Raw genomic sequence first — 24,870 nt, 5'->3', positions numbered from 1 at the left:
AATGTTCATTCTACTCTCTTGGTTATTGTCAGCCATGTAAACAAAATTTGTGTACTTATTTAGTGTATGCTTTGGCAATTCAAAACCTTAGTTGCCACTCCTCTTAGCCTTTGAAAATTGGCTCTTAAGTATTTACACCCATGGCTTGAAGTGGTTAATTATTGAGAGTAGTAGAGTGGATCTAATTATAGAGAGTAGTGGAGTGGTTAATTATAGGGACTAGATATTCATAAAGGCCCAACGTTGTACAAAATGTGGTCTTTAGAATATCTTCATCCACTATTCTTATTGATGATAGCCACTTTTAAGGCCAATCTTACTGAAGTAGGTAGAGCATTGTAGCTTATCAAAAAGATCTTTTACTTGAGGCACGGGAAATTTGTTTTTGATAGTGATATCGTTTAGTGATCGATAGTCCACACACCTACAATATGTACCATCTTTCTTTTGCACTGAAAGGACTGGAGAACAAAAGGGAGAGGAGCTAGGCCTCACCAACCCTTTGTCTACCAGTTCTTGCACTTGCCTCATGATCTCCTCTTGTTGAGCTTGGGAAACTCGATAAGGAGCCTTGTACGCGGTGAGCTTCCTGGTAGGATTTCAATTCAATGGTCATCATCCCCTCGTTTTGGAGGTAAGTCCATGGGGATATCATCAATGAACACATCTTGGAATCCTTTTAGAAAATGAGACAAGTCTAACTCTTCTTGATTCCTACCATTTACATTTGATAAAACTTTAGGATCTTTTAGGGACTCTTTGACAAAAATCATGTACGCAAAAATGGAGCTCTTCATTGATTTATCAAAATGAGGAGGATTTACAAGTGGTATAGTATGACCGAACTCCCTAGCATCTATATACATGCTCTTTCCCTTGTAGGTGAAGTGGACTCTCCTTTCAAGGAACTTCATGTTGGCAGCCATGACATTGAACCATGGTGCCCCTAGGATAGCATCCTCATGTTGGAGAGGAGAGATGAAAAAATCTTTTTTGTCGCCATAGCTTTGGACGTGAAGCCTCAACTTCCCAATCAAGGGAGTAACGAAGGCTTGTTGTCCATTGAAAGTGGTATCGGCAGTTACAACATCTCCTATCTCAAAAACTTGAATGCCCAACTTGGTGGCCAACTTTGTTGATATGAATTTGTGAGTAGAGCCAGGGTCAAACAAGATGAATGCATCATGCTCCCTTACCTTTCCCCAAGCATAGAAGAGAGGTGATCCTCAACAATGAGCATCCTCTTTTGGTACTTTGATGGTGAAAGCTCTAGGAGTCTCATTGCAAGCATTTTTCTTGGGGCAAGAACGATAGCCATGTCCTTGCTCCCCACATTTAAAACATTTATGATCCTTGCAAAAAGATTCAAGATCTTCAGGAGAGAGTTTATTTTTACCTTTGTAAACTCCCTTCTCCTTGGACCGATTGTTGTTGTTGTTGTTGGAATTGCCTTGGGAAGAATTTTGGGATTTGGTTTTCCCCTTTGCATCATTTTTTTCTTTGTTTTCCATGGACTTGGCATTTTGTCTAGCCCCTTGTTGGAAATTGATGCGCAAAGCAACCATAGTGTGGTGGATTACTTTGGTGATAGAACTAGGCCGTTGAGAGTTGACATACTCAGCCATCTCTTCAGGTAATCCCGCACAGAATTGTTGCTTTTGCTCGGTGAAGTCTATCTTTTGGAAGACAGTAGCCTTGAGATGTAAATCCCAAAAATTGTCTACATATTTGTGGATAGACTCATGAGAGAGAAACTTCAAACTGCACCATTCGGTAAGCACTTTGTCCTTTGCATCGCTTGGAAAAGGAATTGCTTCATGATGGAACCTCGTATAGTTTTCCATGTCTTTGGGGCTTCGCCATTGCCACGAAGGCTAGCCCACCATTGACGAGCCTATTTTTGTAAGTGCATAGCTACATGGTATAGCTTGGAGGACTCCGTGAAGCCCTTGTCTCCAAAGGCCACATCAAATTGTTGGATAAAGGCCAATACTTTGTTGGTAGCACCAAAGGTGCCATCATAGGTGAGAAAAGAGATACTCTTTCCTCCCTCTTTGAACTTCTTGAGCTTTCGTGACCTTCTCCATGCAGGGTATGATTTGTGATGTCCTCCCCTCTTGTATTCTCTAGGAGAATAGCCATAGTTTTCGTCGGAAGAGGAGGAAGGTGAAGAAGAAGGAGAAGAGGGTGACCTCTTTCTTGCCCTTTTCTTCCTATGTTTCCTCTCTTCCTATTTGGAGTGATGAGGAGAAGGACTGTGGGTTGAACGTTTCCTCTTGGGAGGAGTTGGCGACTGTCTAGACCGTCGTCTTCGTGGAGCCACATCTTCAGAGAAACTTAAAGATTCATTACTTTCTTGCTCTTTGGATTCCTCCTCTCATATGGGAGAGAGTCTTCTTTTGGGGTCCTCATCAAGAGGCCTCCTAAGCTCTCTCTCCTCTTGGAGAGGAAGGAAAATTCCATAAGGGAGAAGTTGTTGAGTAACTTTGGTTTGCAAAGCAGAGTTACCCATAGCTTGTTGCAACCTAGTAAGAAGATAATTGACAAACATGGGAGCATCACCATTAGCACCTTCATGTGCAAAATCAAAGTTATCAATGTTCATTCTACTCTCTTGGTTATTGTCAGCCATATTAACAGAATTTAAGTGTTTGCTTAGTGTATTCTTTGGCAATTCAAAACCTTAGTTGCTACTCCTCTCTTAGCCTTTGAAAATCAGTACTTAAGTATCTACACCCACGGCTCGAATTGGTTAATTATAAAGAGCACTGGAGTGGGTCTAATATTGAAGAATTATCGAGGGCTAGCTCCTTCTAGACTTCTATGGCTCAATAATGGTAAAGTCGTATGAAAGTCTAAAAAGACCCCATTATTAAGACCAAAGCTCACAAAGTGTGCACCATATCCCACATAGTGGGCTCAACAAAATTGATAATAGATCCCAGTCCCACTTACCCTAATATAATTAAGAAAATCAACCATTAATAGGCTACTTAAGGACCTCTCTTCTTAAGCAAGAAAAGAGAAACCAAATGCTTTGATACCAATGTAATGGAAATGGCCTATGAACTTTGAGAGTAGCGGAATAAGGAAACTTAGAGAAAGGACTTTTGTGAGATTACTTTGAGAGCATAGAGGGTGAACTTAATTGATGGTAGCAACATAAACATAGTACTTAGTTAACTTGGCATGAACAATACTTTTGCAAGAGAGAGAGTTTAGAAAACATGACAAAAGTTGAGGACCAGATTTATGTGGAGTCCTTCCCCCCTCCAATAGGCATTTGTATTATAGATTCTCCCATCAAAACTCTTGGTACATCACAATCTTTGTGTTCCTTGTGACCTAGGTGATTCAATGAAGATGGAAAGCTTCATGCATCACGAGCATAACATAAACTTTGCAAAAAGCATTAACTATCCCAAGCCTCAGTCCCAAGGCATCAAACACCTTCGAAGGTGGAGAGAGCTAGCGGGGAATGAGGGTAGGGAAGAGGAAGAAGAAACATACATAGGATAAAGAAGTAGTTCCTCACTTATCATCACTCTTCTTGCTAGCATACATAATAGCATAATAATGAAGATGGAGAAGATGGCAAGCTTAAGCATTGAAGCATGTTTCTTGGTTGGATTTGCATTCCATAGCCAAGAGTGTTGGTGTAGGCTCTCAACTTCTCTACTAGCTTGGAGAAGGAGATGGAGCTCTTGCACTTTGCACTTCACACAATGAGAGTTTGTGTGAGTATGTGTGGGAGAGTATATCCCCCCAAGCTAGCCCCCTTCCTGCTTTGGTTGACCCCCCCTTGTAGCTCATGCTTGAAGCTCATTGGACCCTGCAAACCTGGCCAATCACATGCAGATGCATAACCGGCAACAAGGGTAGTCTTGGGACAAGTTTCCCCCTTCCCCCTTTGAGAAAGAGGACTTGATAAATGCAAAAACAATTAATTAAATTAACTAATTTATCATTGGACCCCTTGGGAGGCCAACCAGTAGGTTAGGCATGCTATGAGGGCAACATGAGGAGGAGCTTGACAAGTGTCCTATTTGCTTTCTTTGTACCAAGCTTGCCTTGTGTGAGGGTGTGTGTGTAGAGATGGGATTTGACTTTTTGAACACCTTACCCTCAGGCACCTTAGTCAGCAAGCATGACAAAGCACCTCAAGCTTGGGTAGTGTTCCCACAAGCACCTCAAGCTCCCTAGTCGGCAAGCACGACAAGCACCTCAAGCATCTTAGTCAGCAAGCACAACAAGCACCTTACTCATCAAGCATGACAAGCACCTTAGTCATCAAGCACGACAAGCACCTCAAGCTTGGGCCGGGTTCCCACACACACACACACACAGAGAGAGAGAGAGAGAGAGAGAGAGAGAGAGAGAGAGAGAGAGAGAGAGAGAGAGAGAGAGAGAGAGAGAGGGAGGGAGGGGACACTTTAAAGAGAAGAAAGCGTTAAAGGGAAAATAAAGAAGAAGAGAATCACAAATATAACAATGTGAAGTAGACCACCTCTTCATATGGACACAAAAAGTCTTTTGACTTTCCACCATATGTCTTTTGACTTTCCACTTTCATCTGTCTTTTCGTTTCCTAAACTCACCCTTCACTTAAGCACTTAATATTTTTTGAAAGAAAGTTGTAGTGGAATGGGATTGAAACTTCTTGGGAAGTCATCCATTCTAGTATTGTTCATGCATATGCATGCTTAATGCAAGGTCTCGACAAACTTTTTGAGCTATCTAGACCGCAAAACCTTAGGGTTTTATCACCTTTCGTCTAGCCAGTTTATGCAATCCCTATAGTTAGGCCCCATTTATAGGTCACAAGTTGGGCTTATCCCAACAGCCACCCCCTTAGGCCAAACTTGGACTTTATTTTTCTATTTTTTGGACCTCCTCTTGATGCCTTCTAATCCCTACAAGAGTGTACCTCCTCTTGAGACCTCCTTATCCTTGCAATTATGTATTGTTGCTTGAGGTCATATGGTCTCTACAAGAGTGTAGGACAACAAACACGACCATGGCTTTTGTACCAATTGAAATGGCATGGGGTTGCAACTTTATAGGGGGTCACTTATCCCAAGTTGGGCTTAACCCCAACAATCACTCCCTTAAGGGAACCTTGGGACTTTATTCATCTTCTTGTTTTTCCTCCTCTTGAGGTCTCATGGTCCGTCAAGAATATAGGATTTTCCTACCCTTGAGGTCTCGTGGTCTCTACAAGAGTGTATCTAGAAACAACAAGCATGGATGATACCAATTGAAGTGGCATTTTTGTGCAAGTTTGGAGGAATCTCAATATTGTTCCTACACATGTGCATTTAACTGCAAAGTTTCCACAAAGTGATCTAGCCATATAGACCCCAAAACCTTCAGATGATGTTAAGGACCTTTTCTCTAGTCAATATATGCAAGCCCTACATTTAGGTACTTATAGGTCACAAGTTAGGCTTACCTAAGCAATAGTTATACATCATCCATAGTATATCACTCTAATAATATTATCAAGTGTTTTTCAACTAGCCTAAAACCATGTGGCCAACAATGAAAGCCAAATCAGGTCAATAGTTCATGCAACTAATATAAAGCATTCAAAGGAAACATTAACTCTACAAAACAATATCAAAATCTAGAAATGAGTATGTTTTTCCTTTCCCTCTTTTTTCATAAACATCTAGTTATTCATCATCCAACAAACTTTAGCAACAAAATGACCTTCATAGTGTTCAACTCGTTAGAGATCCAAGGCCCTTTTTGAACCATTACTGGCACAGTTTATTGAAACCTAAAATATAATGACCACTATAGATAGCATCACAACATAGATCTACTCATCAATATATAAAGAGGAGTATCAAAGGTTCGAGATAGCCAATTCTAGTAACAACTCCTACCACATGTACGTGTGAAGATATCATTGCCACCATTTCCCCTTGCTTTGCAGTTAGTACAAAACTCTCACTATGGTAAACACCAAGTGAGTGCATGAGAGTATTTAGCACAACTACAAGATTTAGCGAGCATAACATTTTATTTTATATCGAGAGTATTATTGACAAAAAGGCAAAAACTGAGGAATAACACTCGTTGTAGCTATCATGATTTAGCAAGTCCACTGCACTAAAATGTCCCACTCCTAAATTCCCTCAAGTGTACATTACATCCCAATCTCAAAATTCCTTCAAAGAAAATGGTAGAAACTTATTCCAACCAAGAGGTTCAACAATACAAGTTACATTGAGGACCCCAAAAGAAACTATAAGCTTTCCTATAGGCACAGTCGTATGCTTTCCCAAGTAAAGGCCCAAGTCTTTCTAGTCAAATGTATAGGACACACACACACACACACAGTATGTATGTATGCATTTATGTGTTATGTGTACAAAAAAATTCAAATATCCATACATGTAAACATGTATATGTGCATTCATGCACACATGCACAATCCATGCAATTAGCTATATATGTTTGTGTGCATACATGTAAACTTGTATGCATGCATGTATACACACACATGCATATATATATATATATATACATGAATGTGAGTGTTCATATAAGTACAAAGTTGGCACAGTCGGCCGGTCCATCATTACTACACCCTCGTGACATTTTGATAAGTCTCTCCATATTCTATGTGCTTACAATCTAAGCCAGTAGTCAATGTCAAGTGATACTAGGACATAGTAACAAAATTCCTTCAAGGTTTTCATTTTCAAGGACAAAGTCAATATCCAAAGTATGGAATATAATAAGCATGCAAATGGTGGCAAATCTATTGCATAAATATCAATCACTATGTTCGCGTGACACACAGTGAAAATACCTGAGGTTTTGTGATGGATGGGACTAATTGTGGAAGGTCATATTGATGTTTATTCTAGAGGCTTTTTCTAAAATGAGGCTAGAGGACGCTCCATGTAGCACAATTCCAATCATTACATCAAACCATTAAGCCATTAAAGGCTAATTGAGATCCAGTATAAACAACTCTATGCTTTTTTAATTTGGCTACGTTGACGCAAACCCAACAACCACACATTTTTCAATGGCCGATACTTTTGTGAAAGTACAATGCTTCGCAACCTGCACAAGAGCGATGATGGCTTGTAATCTTTAGAGTACTTGTCTCTCTCGTTTTGAACGTATGTATAGAGCTAGAAGCTAGGAGTAGGACTTTTTGTGTATGACATGTCGAAGTGGAAGAAGGATACATTTGATATGGCCCAATTAGAGTAATTTGTGAAAACGGGAGCAAATCGACAACAGGAATTGTTATCACTATTATTACTTTTGGACATTTTATCAACTTCGCTTTTGTTTTATTCTCAAAAATCATTCAAAAGAAGCAACGTAAATCTACTCTTAAAGTTTAAGTGAAAAGCAACCACATCTATTTTGGGTGCATGCATGAAAAGAGTGTATGTCATGGTAAAGAGAGAAAATTAGCATAAAAGGAGACAAAAGTGTATCTTTTGCAGCTTCGCTTTGATAGAGATTCTAATGGGCTCCATTGGCTTCAAGCGTATGCTAATCAATGGACAAATCGTAAAGGTTCATCATTTGCATCAAAATCTCCATACCTATGTGTTCGCTCGGACCGCATAAGTAGACTTTGAGGCAGTGCATGACTTTCGTTCCTTATAATATCTAGAGAACACAATGTTGACTCTCCACCATACTCTTCTAAAGCACTTTTGTATGATGTGCATTATATATGGTCTATAGTTTATGCCATTTTCTCTTTTCATGACTAAAACTACTCACGCTATTTTTTTATATCTAAAATTGCTCACACGGTTATCTTGTGGCTTGACAAAGCAACATCCTTTTGCCTTGCACACTCGAACGAGACGCCTACTCAATGACAAGGCTAGTAGTCCAAGTTAATTTTTCCATTTCTCTACACTTCAATCTACCATATGTTAATATGTTGTTTCTACTCGCAACATATCAATACTAAACTGCATTAACATATCAATACTAAATCATATTAACAAGTTTCTTTGGCAAAGCCAACCAAGCAAGACTAGTTGATCCAAAATTTCGTTGCTTCCAATTTTGGATTCTCAATTATATGCAAACCAAAATAATATGACACAAAAGCTTGACCACAGATTACTTAAATTTCAAGTTTCCCTAAAGCACATGGAATCACCGTCACGTCTCTCTCAAAAATCACAAAAGTCACAAAGTGTGCAAAAAAACCTGCTACAAAATAAGTGTTTTTTCAAAAGGATAAAACTATAAAACTATATTAAGCAAAAATAGAATGCGTCACTCTAGCCTTTGCCTTCGGTGCAAACCAAAGCAATCTGTGCTTTAAAAAGGCAATGTAACATAACTAACACTCTCTAACACCATATTCATGAGAGTGTCATAATGTAAATAGTGATTTTTCAACTTCAAAATCATGATTGAGCTCATCTTTCCTTTTAGCATAAGATTGAAGCTATTGTGGCTTGGCCTACTCACATAATTAGAGATATGCAAATTTCTTGGCTTGACAAGATGGTACCGTACTGAATGACCTCTCTATCTCTCACTCTCTCACCTTCCACAGACAACAGTCCAAAAAGAAATAGATTTTAAAGGCCTATTGGTCTCATGATGTTCATTATAGATGAATTTCAGCCCCCCCTCCTCACATCCCTAAGTTTTAGGAAAGAGTTTTAAAGCTCTTACCTTTAATTGTTGAACCCATAGATCGCTGTCATGTGAAGAGGCCCTTGCATTATCACATGGCCAACACAACACTACTACATTGTCACACGTCAACAAGCCTTTCACCCCAGGTCTCAAAGTGCAAAGCTAAAATCTCTCCCACACTCCCCTTCATCTCAATACAATACATACATAACAAGGCCCAAAGCAATGCATCCATAGCCACCCCCGCATACATAGAGGTGTTCAGGGAACAAACACCACCTTAAAACGGGAAAAATATGAATGCAAGTGAGCTTCATGAGTCGAGAAAAGCAGACGTGAGGTATGGGTTTGTGCAAAGAAGAAAGCAAATCAACGTAGGAGGCAAGGAAAGCCCACATTGTTACAAGCGCACCCCACCGTGTAACTCGAATCTAGACGTAAGATTGTCAAGTAGATCAAGCTACCCACAATCTTCTTGCACGCAAAGGATAATAAACATTAATTCCCTATCAAAAAAAGAAAAATGTCAATAAACTTCAACAACAGCAAGATGAGTCCCAAAGGAGAATTTTAATTTGCATAATCCCAGCCAGGTATAAGAATCTCATCTTCAGCTAAAAACTAGGAAATGCTGATTTTGCATACCAGAGACAAGCGTCCTGCACTCTACGTAAACTATCGTACTGTGTATCTTGCAACAAAAAGCAGAAACTTATCCCTTTCATACAAAGGCTCTCATGTAGCCATACAAGAGCTTTGACACACGGTTAGCTAATGGACTACGCCTGATCAATCGACAAATCCCCATTAAAAGAGAGAATGGGGTTTCTTCAGCTTTTCCATTGAGACAAAAAGTACTAAATTAATATCTAATGTTCTGCAGGGGGGAGAAAAGGGGTCCACCACCGACCCTCATACTTGGAATACGGTGCTGTCCATGTCTGGGGCTTCTCAAAGTTGATTTCCACTGGATTTGACTTCAGCGCATCAGTCACGCTCTCTGCCTCAATCTCTCCTCTCAAGACTCTATCAAGCCTCAACTTCATAAAACTGGAATCAAGAAAACAAACAGAGTCATTATAAAGGATATTTTATGGACACTTCACAAAGCGGAGAAAAACATCAGATGTGATCAAAAAGGCAAATGAGTATGAATGACATGCAAGTGAAAGGTGCAAGCTTTTGTGTCTTACTTTAGGGTTTTGGTGCCTTACTTTGCCCCTTCAGATGAATTTGAAAAGAAAATTATGCCCTTAATATCGGAAAAGTTTCACAAAGATTAGCTTTGATATTTCTTTACGGGGTTCAAAAAGAACGCCGCTCTGCTAGTTTGAGCTTAAATACAGATTATATGAAGGGTAGGTTAAGTTTCATAGCCTCCAAATGAATGATTATGGTCATCCTTTAGAAATAAGTTTTCAAGAAAGCAAACATACGTTATCCACAACTCATCTGTAGAAACGAGCGCCACAGCAGGCCTTTTCAACCGCTTAGTGATGTCAGGAAATTTCTCCAGAAACTGGGGCTCAATCACAAGCCAGAAGTCCTGTTCCTTATTACGCTCTCCAAAGAGCCGCAATCTCTCTCTCATGAGCTCTTGAAAATGCTCCTCCTCATCCAGCATAAACTTTGCATTTGCCACCAAAAAGTGGTACTTGCTCACCTGGAGTAGTAGCAACGTAACAAATGTGAGCTTCGAAAAATACACTTGACACAAAAGCCCTGGTGCAATGCAGGATAAACAGGACCCCAAAAGAAATCAAAGCCAGTAACCAGTAAGCTCACCCACAAAGAAAAGGACCCCTCCACAGAGATAATGATCAAAGAACTATGTAGGATGTGTGTGAATTGAAGTTAGGAGTGCATTGCATTTCAAAGTAAAGGCATCTACCAACATAGGGGCATCCATGACACGGAAATGCTCATTCTTGTGGATGAATACACGCGCAAATGCTCATTCTTGTTGATGAATACTCATTCTGAGCATAAACATATGCTTTTCACGAAGGGCAAGCACACAAAGCAGAGTATCTGCAAGTCCCTAGCTTGGTCCAGCTTATGAATGGCAGCTGGACAATAAGTAATCGTGTTTGATCAATAATTGATTAAATCCAGCAAGCTCGCACAGAACGCCAGTAACCCTCCACGGCCATGATCATTTGCACAACAATGTGGGAAGCGAAAAACCATACTAATAAAATGGCATGTGATCATGTAGCATAGACCTCAGGTCGTCTAGAAACCACTGGCCATGAAACAGGGCAAGGGCAAGCTAGCAGGTATAAAGCTTTATCCACAACAAATTCACATCTATGTTCATGATGAGCAAGCGCATTGGAAGAAGACCCCGCATAAAAGGCAGAGGCATCCATGCCTGCAAATTTCCTAACATATGAAAAGTAAATGGGGCGAGAAGGGAGCCCTACCTTGGCAGCAGATACATTCTCTATGGTATCCTGCGTTGTGGCCACAGCTCGGACGGGGATGAGGTAATTTGGCCGCAAGCGAGATGAGGGCTTGGAGGTGCAGGCAGCAAGCGCTCTGGACCTGCTCTTTGAGAAGACAGGGAAGGCGAGATGGTGGGCGCCCTTGAGAGTGGCCTCCTGCGTTTGTATCTGCCCTTGCGCCTGGGCTGCAGCAGGACTGACTGCGGACGAGCTCGTTGCCATGGCCATGGCGAGCAACTGGCTGGAGGTCAGGAGAAGGATCGGACTCTGATCACCTTATCTTCTATCCATATGCCGGATTATGAATTTCTAAATTTTAGTATTATGTCTGATATGTACCTACGATTTAAGAAAATAACAATAAAAAGGAAGTAAATATTGGGAAGATTCTCTCTCTCTCTCTCTCTCTCTCTCTCTCTCTCTCTCCCTCTCCCCAACATGTCTAGTTGCCCTGAGGAAAGCGAATGCCACACACCATTCTTTTTCTCATCTTTTCTCCTCAATGATTATCTATAAGTGTCATGTTGTTTTTTCCACAGCAAAGAGGCAAATCAAGAGCGCCAACCTCTTCTGCATATGGCTAGATAGTTGTTGCATGCAGCACTTACATTTCTCCTTTGAACCTTCCTCAAAATTTATCTTGTTTTGCCGCACACCCCCCTCTCTCTCTATGCCTTATCGCTTTTTGAATGAACACAACGCAAGAGCAATTCTAGCAGGGAGATCAATGACTAGATAGCAAGAGTGCAAGACCAACGTGGAGATTGCTAGTCAAGGGCTGTTGGAGAAATTGGTGCTAAAAAGAGGGAGGGGGTTTTGGGGGGGGGGGGGGACAAGTAAAGTCAAATCTACGATATAATGAATTTTATCAAGTGTGTATCATTATGTCTAAGAGAGCCCGTACGGAGGGACCTGGCTAGATATTGCATCACTATGCGTTAGGTGCTGGTATGAAAAAAGGTACAGGTAACATTGGGTCATAAACTGGAGCTTTCCATGGAAGCTAGGCTATAGGCAAGGGGGAGAAGAAGAATTGAGCAAGTACTAACTACAAGACAACGGGTCCACTTCATGCATGAGCAACCTTGGAATCAGCAAGGCCTAGCTGGGAGAGAGGGAAGCAACAAGTAAACATTGGCTTCAAGGTGGGCCGAAGGGTAGAAAGTAGCCTTTTAGCGCTAGAGAGAATGTTGTGCAACCAATGGATGGCGTAATGGTAGCTCGGTTTTCCTTATTTTTATGTCAATTTTTTGCATTTTCAAAAAATAGTTTTTAGTTGTTTAATAATAATAAATGTTGCGATTTACTCGAATCTCTTTGTTGTCAGCACCGAATACATGACAAATTTGGCATAAGTCACACTCAATGCAATTATGTGCACTTTTTTTATATGAAAGATTTCGTGCTATTCTCGCTTGTTCCCATCTACTTGTGTTGTAATCTACTACATTCTCCTGCATGCTTTTTGTGCTCAGTGACACTAGTGAACACTCTCCCTCTCTCTATTGTGTTGTGCATCTTAACGATGTCCAAGAAGCACTAATGGAGAACAAAAGACCTCGATGACCATCTGCAAGTATTAAGTCTGTGGAAATATTCAACAACTTTGATTTAGACTATGGTCATTGGATTTCCACCACCATTACCATTGGAAGTTGGGTTCTCCTGCAGACGAGTAAGAGAAAGTGCACCGGAAATGAATTTGTGAATAGCTACAAAGGTAGGGTGAAAGACTTTTGCTTGTCACAAATGGGCAAAACACGCAAACAGGTGCTCATTGAATACGCATATATGCACTTAGAGCTATGTTTCAGAGCAACGCCGATGACAGGGTTTTGAGCTCACCGACCAAATTGTATGTTTACTAACCTCCACTAAAGATTTTTATCTTCGCCGTTTAACTTATGTTTAACTTGTCGTTGCAGATATCTATCCCTCGGACCAAGAAGACTAGCAACCGGTGGATTGCATTATAGGCATTTTTGATGCGTTCCATGCATCGGTGGGTGAACCACTTTATAACACTAGTGCTAGAAGAGCACTAGCTGAGAGGGGGGTATTTTTCTTTGACCACTTTAACAATGCACCGCGTTCTGCACTTGTCTTTGGCAATCTTCAATATCTCTTGCTTCCTTTAAAGGAAAGTCCACAGTGTCTAGTACCTGCCTCAGAGTGTTTTAGACTAAAGCTTCGTCAAGAAATACAAGAGTGCTTAAGACTAATATTGCAAGTATGGTGGTACATGTTTCAATCTTCATGTCTATGCATGTGTTCATCGACTTCTTCCATGATGAGGATCTTAGGAAGACTGCCATTGTGCTTATCTGCAAGTTAGAGAAATGCCTCAATTTTTTTGGATGTTCATGATTTTGATGGCATCTTGTGCAAGGTTGATAAGAAATCTGTGGTGTTTAAATGCATGATAGCTTCTCAGAACTTCATAGCTTCCTTGGCTCACTGCGAGAAGGAATAGATTGAGAATGAGCAAGAATAGAAGGTGAGTGAGCAAGTGCTGGGGGATTGAGGAGAGGATTGTGCAGTGGGCTCCTCAACCTCTGCAAAATCGGGTATAATAAAAAGGCTAGAGGTGGAATGATTAGAGAGACAAGGAGAGGCAACTTCAGGGGCTTGTTTTGAGGCTTGAGGCACCAGATCGTTCCTCCGAGGTGCACGTCATGGTTGTGGCCTTGGTTGTGGCGAGACAAATGCATCGAGGATTCCTTCAGGACGTGTCTCCAAAAGATTGATCATATTTTGGATCATCGTTGTCATGAATACCTCGACGTAGACATCGAAATAATCTGCCAGATTCCTTGCCTGCAAACAAAATTCCTACCTTAAGTAAATTGTTGGAAATAGGGTTGCACGGAAACACACAGCTCCGAGAAGATGAAGGAAGCTCAAGCCACACAAGAGAGAGTAGTATTACTTAGAGTGGAAACATAATGTAGCCCTAGAGTGATGGTCATGTATAGAATGCACAAGGGGAAAAACCTCCTAGTGAGGGAAAAAATGCCTTGGAGGTCTTAAGTGTGTTCACACACATCACTACCACATGTATATGGTAACGAATCCCCCTTGGGAGTGATGTGGTGAATGAGAGCTAGCACATAGAGTATAGGGAAGTGCCATTCCCTGAGGACATGATCAAGTCACAAAGGGAGTAAGCCCAAGGCTTTGCTGAAAACTTCGAACTTCGAACAAGACAATGCCTTTGTGAAAATATCTGCAAGGTTGTCTTGTGTTGGCACATAAGCCAAGCTAATCGCTCCTAAAGAGAGCCTCTCCCTAACATGGTGGTAATGCATCCCAATGTGCTTTGTGCGAGCATAAAAAAATAGGTTCTCGCAACTGCCAATGCGCTCTGAGTATCAGTGTAGATGGTGTTGGCAGTGTCATGTCCAACACCCAAATCATCCATAAGGCGTCTGAGCCATACACACTCAACCACAGTTATGAAGACTGCCTTGTACTTAGCCTCACAACTGGAAGTGGCCACAGTAGGTTGCTTCTTGCTCAACCATGATATGCATGAAATGTCGAGCATGAATTAAAAACCACTTGTGGACACTCGCGTGTCAAAACAATCAACCCAATTTGAGTCCAAAAAAGCATGTAAATGTTACGATATACATGTGGTAGTGATGTGTGTGAACACACTAGGACCGTCGGGGCATTTTTTCCCTCTTTAGGAGGTTTTTCTCCCCCGTGCATTGTATATACGCCCATCACTCTAGGGCTATCCATCTTTCCATTGCACACTAAGTAACACACTCTCTATCGTGTGCCTTGAGCTTCCTTCGTCTTCTCCAAGATGTGTGTGTTTCTCTGCAACCCTAATTCCAACAATTGGTATCAGAGCAGGTCACGTCCTCCCGGGCTTAGTCACCAGCTGCTCCAGCACACGCCTGCTCACTTTCTCCGATTTCAGTGAGCTTTGGCGAGCATTCGCAGGTCGACAAATACTTCGGGGGCTCATTTTTTTCGATTTGGACTCATTTCGACCTTCGTTTCCACTACAGGCAGTACTGCACAGGCTATTTTGTCATTTTGTGCAAAATTTCTGTCAGTGCCGTTTTCTGCATAACAGGTGCCTTATAGTCTTCTACGGTTTGTGCTATATAGCACAGGTTGTTCTCACTCCGTTTCTCCTATTTTCGAGCAGTTTTCACATTAGGTGCAGCATTTACCATGGCTGACAACAACAACACAGATGTGTTCAAGATGTTTGCTGCTGAGGACAGGTTGGATGGGGACAACTACCCTATGTGGGCTTATATGATGCAACATGTTCTTGTGTCAAAAGGCGTCTAGAACATTGTGCAGGGCATTGATGTACGTCCTGGTTCTGAAGATGTAGGCGATGTTGAGGATGTTGCAGGTCTTGCTGCAAGGATTGCAGCTGTTAGAGTTGTTTTGCCTACGGCAGAACAAGCTCGTTGGGATGTTAAGGATGCGCAGGCTCATGCATTGATTGCGTTGTCTGTGAAGCGCACCATTGTTCCTCACATCCGTTCAGCAAAATCTGCAAAACAGGCTTGGGATATTTTAGCAGGTCTTTATGCAAGCCGCAATGAGGCTAAAATTGCTTTGCTGCGTAAAGAGCTGGAGTCGAAGATTATGCATGAGGAAGATGATATGGACACTTTCCTTGCTAGTGTCAAGGATATCAATGAGCAGCTTATTTCTGCAGGTGAAGTCATTTCAGACAGTTCCCTTGTGCAGACAGTTGTTGATGCCTTACCAAATTCTTACCAGACTTTTGCTAGTACTTGGAGACTGATGACCCAAGGAAATCCTGAAGTTGTCAAGTTTGATGCATTATGCACATTGCTGTTGCAAGAGTCACTTTCTAGAAAAAACAGGACTAGGTAGAGTGCAATTGAACAGGCTTTTATTGCTTCTCAAAGAAAGGGTGGTAACAGTAATGCAGCCACTTCTTATGGTTCTGCTGCGAGTGGCCAAAATTCTGTTCCTAATGCTTCTGCTCGCAGTACTTCATTTGGCAATTCTGGTGATAAGGGCAAAAGAAGATGCATTGCCATTATTGTAAAGCCAATGATCACTTGATCAAGTCGTGTCCTAAGTTGAAGGCCAAAGAGGCTTAGAAGAAAGAGGGTGGTTCCACTGCAAATGCTGGTTCCACTACAAATGCAGCCATTGTTGAGTCTTCTGTGAAAGGAGACTGTGTTGTTGATGTTGATGCAGAATGGGCTTTTAGCGCAGAGTGCACTTACAATCCTGTTGTCCATGATGCATCCTTGTTAGTTGCTGCAGATTCACATGTGTGGTATTTCGACAGTGGTGCTACAAAGCACATTACCTCACATCGTGAATTGTTTACCTCTCTTGAGTCTGTCCCTCATGGGAATTCAGTCACTTGTGCCAACAACACCTCTTATCCAGTTCAGGGAGTTGGAAAGATTGTGCTCACTGCTGCTAATGGCAGTTCCTTCACACTTGTTGATGCACTTTATGTACCTGGGATCAAGAAGAATCTCTTGTCTGTATCCGCACTTGCTAGACTTGGACTTGTAGTCAAATTTGTGGATGACAAATGTACAGTTCATGATCTCAGTTTTGGTGATGAAATTGTTGCATTTGGCCTTTTGTGCCGTGGGCTGTATAAGCTCACTTTGTATGACAAGTGTGGACAAAACTTTGCAAATGCTGTTGCAGATTCAAGGGCTGTTTCAGATGCAAAACTTTGGCATGCACATTTTGGTCATCTGAATTTTGCCAGTTTGTTGTGTTTGTAGAAATCTGATATGGTTGCTTCTTTGCCGCCTCTTGAAGCACCTATCAAACATGTTTGTGAAGGCTGTATTTTGGGTAAGATGCAGCGTTCTAAATTTCCAAAGGATGGTTCAGTTCGGGCCACATGCAGGTTGCAGCTTGTGCATAGTGATGTTTGTGGGCCCATGCAAACTCCGTCCTTGGGCAATTACCTGTACTTCGTGACTTTCATTGATGATTACTCCAGGCATGCATGGGTATTTCCACTTAAAGCGAAGTCCGAAGTTTTTATGTACTTCAAACAATTTCTGGCTATGGCTGAAAATGTCTCGAAATGTACTATGGGCACCCTCCATTCCGATCGAGGGGGGGAGTATATGTCTCATGAATTTAATGCATTTCTGGCTAGTCGTGGGACAAAACACCAATGTACAGTGCCTTATGCACCTCAGGAAAATGGTGTTGTTGAGAGGAAAAACAGGTCACTGACTGAAATGGCACGATGTATGGTCAAAAGTCAAGCTTTTCCGCATTCTTTTTGGCTTGAGGCCATTATGTGTGCCACTTACGTACTTAACCGGTGTCCTACGAAAGCTTTGCAGTCTATTACTCCATATGAAGCATGGCATGATAGAAAGCCTTCTATTGAGCACATGCGTGTTTTTGGCTGTTTGGCATATGCTTTGGTGCCACAAGTGCAGAGCAGAAAATTGGATGATAAGTCTATCAAATGTATTTTTGTTGGTTATAGTGCTGAAAGCAAAGGTTACAGGTTGTATCATCCGCAAACAAAACGTATTCTGGTTTCTCGGGATGTAGTGTTTGTGGAAGATTCTGTTCAGCCCTTGCTGTCATGTACTAGAGACAGTAATGTAAGCTCACAGGACATTTATGACACTTTATTGCCTCTTTTCAGTGGTGGAAATACGAATGTAAGTTCCAATGAGGCAAATGTACAGCCTATGGGGGTTTCTGAAAATGTTTTAGATCAGCCTATTACTGATGCAGATGTACATGATGTACTTGATGAGGAAAGGGCTAAAAATGAGCGGGCTAGAGGTATGCCAAAATGGCTGGTGCACACTTTGCGTGACAGTAAATTGGATACACCTTTGTCTAGTCGTACTCGTTCAGGCTCTCGCAATGCATCTTATGCATCAGATTGTTATGCTTTGGCTGTGTCTAGGTTACATGACGTTGAGGAGCCTTTGACTTTTGATGAAGCACAAAATTCAAAAAATTGGATGGCTGCCATGCAATCAGAATATGATGCACTTATAGAAAATGACACATGGACTTTATGTGATTTGCCTCCTGGCAAAAAGGCCATTGGTACGAAGTGGGTTTACAAGTTGAAACGCAAGCCGGATGGTGAGATCGATCGCCATAAGGCTCGACTTGTTGCAAAGAATTATGCACAACAAAAAGGCATAGATTATGAAGAGACTTTTTCTCCCACTTGTCGTATGACTACTGTGCATTTTCTATGTGCATTGGCAGCTCATTTTGGTTGGGATGTACATCAATCAGACATTGTTACTGCTTTCTTGAATGGTGACATATTTGAGGAAGTTTATGTAACGCAGCCTCGCGGTTTTTTCATAAAAGGAAAAGAGGACAAAGTGTGCAGATGTAAGAAGGCTTTGTATGGGTTGAAGCAATCTCCTCGTGCTTGGTATGAGAAAGCTAACACTCATTTGGTCAAACAAGACTTTCGTAACAGTCCAACAGAAAGCACATTGTATGTAAAGCGTGAGGGTGATGTACTTCTCATTGTGGTTCTTTATGTTGATGATTTGCTGATCATTGGACCAAATGAGAGACATATTGCTGAATTTAAGGCTGATTTGAATGCTGTCAAAAAAGTTACATAGAGACATTGCTATGTAAGTTTGGACTTGATGATTGCAAACCTATTGCCACTCCAATGCAAACAGGTTTGAAATTGAGTCTACATGATGCTGGCGATCCTGTTGATGTCACTCTTTACCAAACTGTTGTTGGCTGCCTCATTTATGTATGCAACATGAGGCCAGATATTCAGTTTGCAGTCTCACAGGTCAGCAGATTTATGCATAGCCCAGGGTCTAAGCATTGGCAAGCTGTCAAGAGTATTTTCCGCTACCTTAGTGGCACTTTACATCTTGGCTTGTTTTATCCCAAGGGGGGATCATTGCCGCCAGACTTACATGCTTTTTCGGACTCAGATTGGGCTGGTTGTTTTGACACGCGAGTGTCCACAAGTGGTTTTTGTTTCATGCTTGGCAGTTCATGTATATCATGGTTGAGCAAGAAGCAACCTACTGTGGCCACTTCGAGTTGTGAGGTTGAGTACATGGCAGTCTTCACAGCTACGGTTGAGTGTGTATGGCTCAGACGCCTTATGGCTGATTTGGGTGTTGGACAGGACACTGCCAACACTATCTACACTGACAGTCAGAGCGCATTGGCAGTTGCGAGGAACCCAATTTTTCATGCTCGCACAAAGCACATTGAGGTACATTACCACTATGTCAGGGAGAGGCTCTCAGCAGGAGAGATCAGCTTGGCTTATGTGCCAACACAGGACAACCTTGCAGATCTTTTCACAAAGGCATTGTCTCATGAGAAGCTTGAAGCTTTCCGCAAAGCTTTGGGCTTACTCCCCTTTGTGGACTGATCCTGTCCTCAGGGCATGGCACTTCCCTTTACTCATGTGCCAGCTCTCGTTCACTGCATCACTCCAGGGGGGATTTGTTACCATATACATGTGGTAGTGATGTGTGTGAACACACTAGGACCGCCGGGGCATTTTTTCCCTCTTTAGGAGGTTTTTTTCCCCCGTGCATTGTATATACGCCCATCACTCTAGGGCTATCCATCTTTCCATTGCACACTAAGTAACACACTCTCTATTGTGTGCCTTGAGCTTCCTTCGTCTTCTCCAAGCTGTGTGTGTTTCTCTACAACCCTAATTCCAACAGTAAATCTGGCGGCAATGATCCCCCCTTGAGATAAAACAACCCAAGATATAAAGTGCCACTCAAGTAGCAAAAGATCCACTTGAGAGGCTGGCAATGCTTAGACCCTTGGCTATGCATAAATTTGTTGACTTGTGAGACTACAAACTGAACATTCGACCTCATGTTGCATACATAAAAAAGGAATCCAATAGCAGTTTGGTAAAGAGTGGCATTGATAGGATCACCAGCATCACGAAGACTCAACTTCAAACCTGTTTCCATGGGAATGGCAATAGGCTTGCAATCCTCAATCTAAACTTACATAGCAATGTATCTATGCAGCTTGTTTGACACAAGGCAATACTACGATCACACAGCTTAAAACTCTATGCCCAAATAATAATGCAATAGCCCCAAACCTTTCATCTTTAAGTAGCATTCAAATTAGCAGTCTTAAATTCAACAATATGTGCCTCATTTGGACTAGTGATCAGCAAATCATCCACATATAGAACAACGATGAGAAGTACATCACTTCATGTTTTATATACAAAGTGCTTTCTGTTGGACTGTTACAAAAGCCTCATTTAACCAAATGAGTGTCAACTTTCCGATACCAAGCACGAGGAGATTGCTTCAACCCATACAAATATTTCTTACATTTGCACACTTGATCTTCATCTCCTTTAATGAAAAAACCGAGAGACTGTGTTACATAAACTTCCTCAAATATGTCACCATTCAAGAAAGCAATAACAATGTCTGTTTGATGTACATACCATCCAAAATGAGCTGCCAAGGCACATAGAAAACGCATAGTAGTCATGCGACAAGTGGGAGCAAAAGTCTCTTCATAATCTATACCTCTTGGATGTGCATAACCTTTTGCAACATGTATTGGTATATGATTAATAACATTGATTGTAGCAGAATTACAGTGACAATAGTGAGCATTTCCTTAAGAAAAGTATTAATGAGCATAGAGAGAGTACTTGATTGTAGGTAGCAAAATAAACATTATACCTAGTTAGCTTGGTATGAACAATACTTGCAAAAGAGAGAGACAATTAGAGAAATTGACACAAATGATAACCGTATTTACTTAAAGCCGGTCCCCCCTCCAAAAGACTTTTTTATTATAGATTCTCCCATAAAGAGAGACTTGGTACAATACATTCTTTGTGTTCCTTGAGACCTTATTGATTCTATGAAGATGGTAAGCTTCATGCACCAATATTATGCCTGTAGTGAGCTTGCCAAAACATGAACTTGTTCCCGGCCTCAATCCCAAGACCTCAAACACCTTCAAAGGTGGAGAGAGCTAGCATGGAGTGAGGGAAGGGAAGAGAAGAAGATGTATTCCTACGAGAAAGAAGTAGTACCCTCACATATCATTACTCTTAGAGCATAGCATAGCATAGTACTGGAGATGAAGAAGATGATAAGCATTGCTTTGAAGCTTGACTCTTGGTTGGATTTTCATTTCATAGCCAAGAGGTGGGTGTAGGCTCTCAACTTCTCAAGCTTGGAGAAGGAGATGGAGTTCTTGCTCAACACATGAGAGAATGTCTGAGTGTGTGTGTGTGTGTGTGTGTGTGTGTGTGAATTCCAAAAATGAGAGCCCCTCCTTGCCTTGGTCTACCCCTCTCTCTCCTTACTCTGGCTTGCACCTCATTGGTCCATGCCAAGGCCTGGACAATCACAAGCTTTGGTCATATCAAGCAATAGAGGTAGCATTTGGACAAGTGTCCTCCTTTCCCCTTTTGAGAGAGAGAGAGCTTGATTAATTATTTTAATTAATCTAAATTCTCATTGGACCTCCCTAAAGGCCATCCAATCAAATTTAGGCACACTATGAGGCTAACCTATCTAAGGGCTTGACATGTGTCCTTTATGCCTCTTGCGGAAAGGGTGAGTCTTGAATGTGTGGAAGTGTATTATCTCTCATCCCCTACTCTTAGGGCTTGCTCCCTCCTTTGTAGGCACCTTGTTGAGTTTCAAGCACCTCAAGCACCTTAGTCATTAAGCACCTCAAGCACCTTAGTCAGCTCAAAGAACACTCTAATGAATTTTCGATAGGGTCTAAAGATTTTCTCCATTAGACAATTGATAGTAGCTGGTGCATAAATCAAGCCAAAAGGCATGACTAGATATTCGTAAAGGCCAAACGTTGTACAAAACGTGGTCTTCATAATATCTTCATCCGCTATTCTTATTTGATGATAGCCACTTTTAAGGTCAATCCTACTGAAGTAGGTAGAGCCTTGTAGCTTATCAAACGTATCTTCTACCCGAGGCACGGGAAATCTGTTTTTGATAGTGATATGGTTTAGTGCTTGATAGTCCACACACATATGGTATGTACCATCTTTATTTTGCACTAAAAGGACTAGAGAACAAAAGGGAGAGGAGCTAGGCCTCACCATCCCTTTGTCTACCAATTCTTGCACTTGCCTCATGATTTCCTCTTCTTGAGCTTGGGAAACTCGATAAGGACGCTTGTTAGGCGGTGAGCTTCCTGGTAGGAGTTCAATTTGATGGTCATCTTCCCCTCGTTTTGGAGGTAAGTCCATAGGGATATCATCGATGAACACATCTTGGAATCCTTTTAGAAAATTAGACAAGTCTAACTCTTCTTGATTCCTACCATTTACATTTGATGAAACATTAAGACCTTTTAGGGACTCTTTGACAAAAATCATGTACGCAAAAACTGAGCTCTTCATTGATTTATCAAAAGCATGTGAATTTATAAGTGGTATAGTACGACCAAACTCCCTAGCATCTATATACATGTTCTTTCCCCTGTAAGTGAAGTAGATTCTCCTTTCAAGGAACTTCATGTTGGCAGCCATGCAATTGAACCATGGTGCCCCTAGGATAGCATCCTCATGTTGGAGAGGAGGGAAGAAAAAGTGTTCTTTGGACATGGAGCCTCAACTTCCCAATCAAGGGAGTAACAAAGGCTTGCTGTCCCTTGAAAGCAGTGTCAGCCATTACAGCATCTCCCACCTTAAAGGCTTAAATGCCCAACTTGGTGGCCACCTCCGTTGATATGAAGTTGTGAGTAGAGCCATGGTCAAACAAGATGAAGGCATCATGCTCTCTTACCTTTTCCCAAGCATAGGAGAGAGGTGCATCTTTGCAATGAGCATCCTCTTTTGGAGCTTCGATGGTGGAAGCCCTAGGAGTCTCATTGCGAGCATTTTTCTTGAGGCAAGAACGATAGCCATGTCCTTGCTCCCCACACTTAAAACACTTATGGTCCTTGCAAAAAGCTTCAAGCTCTTCACGAGAGAGTTTGTTGCTACCTTTGAAAACTCCCTTCTCCTTGGAGCGATTCTTATTGTTGTTGCTGTTGTTGGAATTGCCTTGGGAAGAATTTTGGGCATTGGTTTTCCCCGTGGCATCACTTTTGTCTTTATTTTCCATGGGCTTGACATTTTGTCTAGCCCCTTGTTGGAAATTGATGCGCGAAGCAACCATGGTGTGGTGGATTATTTCGGTGATAGAACCAGACCGTTGAGAGTTGACATACTCGGCCATTTCTTTAGGTAATCCCGTACAAAACTGTTGCTTTTGCTCGGCAAAGTCTATCTTTTGGAAGACAGCAGCCTTGAGATGTAAATCCCAAAACTTTTCTACATACTTGTGGTTAAACTCATGAGAGAGAAGCTTCAAACTATGCCATTCGGTAAGCACTTTGTCCTTTGCATCGCTTGCAAGGAATTGCTTGATGATGGAAACTTGTAGAGTTTTACATGTCTTTGGGGCTTTGCCCTTGCCACGAAGGTAGCCCACCATTGACGAGCCTATTTTTGGAAGTGCATAGCTACATGGCGTAGCTTGGAGGACTTTGTGAAGCCCTCGTCTCCAAAGGCGGCATCAAATTGATGGATGAAGGCCAATACTTTGTCGATGGCACCAAAGGTGCCATCATATGTGAGAAAAGAGATATTCTTTCCTCCCTCTTTGAACTTCTTGAGGTTTTGTGACCTTCAACATGCAGGGTATGATTTACGGTGTCCTCCCCTCTTGTATTCTCTTGGAGAATAGCCATAGCTTTCATCAAAAGAGGAGGAAGGTGAAGAAGAAGGAGAAGAGAGTGACCTCTTTCTTGCCCTTTTCTTCCTTTTTTTCCTTTTTTTCCTCTCTTCCCTTTCGGAGTGACGAGGAGAAGTATTGTGGGTTGAACGTTTCCTCTTGGGAGGAGTTGGCGGCCGTCTAGACCGCCGTCTTCGTGGAGCCACATCTTCAGAGGAACTTAAAGTTTCATTGCTTTCTTGATCTTTGGATTCCTCCTCTCGTATGGGAGAGATTCTTCTTTTGGGTGGTCTCTTCAAGCGGCCTTCTAAGCTCTCTCTCCTCTTGGAGAGGTAGGGTAATCCCATAAGCGCGAAGTTGTTGGGTAACTTCGGCTTGCAAAGCTGGGTTGCCTATAGCTTGCTGCAACCTAGTAACAAGATAATTGACAAACATGGGGGCATCATCATTAGCACCTTCATGTGCAAAATAAAAGTTATCAATGTTCATTCTACTCTCTTGGTTATTTTCAGCAATGTTAACAAAATTTGTGTACTTATTTAGTGTATGCTCCTCTTAGCCTTTGAAAATTGGCTCTTAAGTATCTACACCCACGGTTCCAAGTGGTCAATTATAGAGAGTAGTGGAGTGGGTCTAATATTGTTGAATTGCCGAGGGCTAGCTCCTTTCGGACTTCTTATGGCTCAATAATAGTAAAGCCATAGGCAAGTCTAAAAAGACCCCATTATTAAGTCCAAAGCTCCTGAAGGTATGCACCATATCCCACATAGTGGGCTCAACAAAACCGATAATAGATCCCAGTCCCACTTACCCTAATATAATTAACAAAATCAACCATTTATAGGCTACTTAAGGACCTCTCTTCTTAAGCAAGAAAAGAGAAACCAAATGCTCTAATACCAATGTAATGGAAATGGCCTAGTAACTTTGAGAGTAGCGAAAATTAGAGATACTACTTTTATGAAATGACTTTGTGAGCATAGAGGGTGAACTTGATTGATAGTAGCAACAATATAGCATTTAGTTAACTTGGCATGAACAATACTTTTGCAAGA

General features: G+C 41.6%; 1 protein-coding gene across 1 annotated transcript; it reads right to left on the bottom strand.

Annotated features, from left to right (window-relative positions):
- Positions 1-9,313: 9,313 nt before the first annotated feature.
- LOC147440150 (protein YCF54, chloroplastic-like) lies at positions 9,314-11,385 on the bottom strand. The gene is made up of 3 exons (XM_086529926.1): positions 11,073-11,385; positions 10,083-10,309; positions 9,314-9,696 (listed from the first exon to the last, which is right to left on the bottom strand). The coding sequence occupies exons 1-3, from the start codon at positions 11,319-11,321 to the stop codon at positions 9,516-9,518; spliced, it is 657 nt and encodes a 218-aa protein (XP_086386052.1). The 5' UTR covers positions 11,322-11,385; the 3' UTR covers positions 9,314-9,515.
- Positions 11,386-24,870: the final 13,485 nt, after the last annotated feature.

This window comes from Adiantum capillus-veneris, chromosome 15 (genome assembly GCF_014529385.1).
Source record: "Adiantum capillus-veneris isolate H3 chromosome 15, ASM1452938v2, whole genome shotgun sequence".
Classification (NCBI taxonomy): Eukaryota; Viridiplantae; Streptophyta; class Polypodiopsida; order Polypodiales; family Pteridaceae; genus Adiantum; species Adiantum capillus-veneris.
The sequence above is the reverse complement of the archived record's forward strand: the minus strand, read 5'-3'. Positions and strand labels throughout refer to the sequence as shown.

Bases quoted from the DNA above. Each gene is read 5' to 3' on its own strand.
- LOC147440150 (XM_086529926.1), bottom strand. From the start codon at position 11,321: ATGGCCATGGCAACGAGCTCGTCCGCAGTCAGTCCTGCTGCAGCCCAG. The intron at 10,310-11,072 runs GTAGGGCTCCCT...CTACTACTCCAG, and splicing joins AGAATGTATCTGCTGCCAAG to GTGAGCAAGTACCACTTTTT. The intron at 9,697-10,082 runs GTATGTTTGCTT...TCTTGATTCCAG, and splicing joins ACAGATGAGTTGTGGATAAC to TTTTATGAAGTTGAGGCTTG.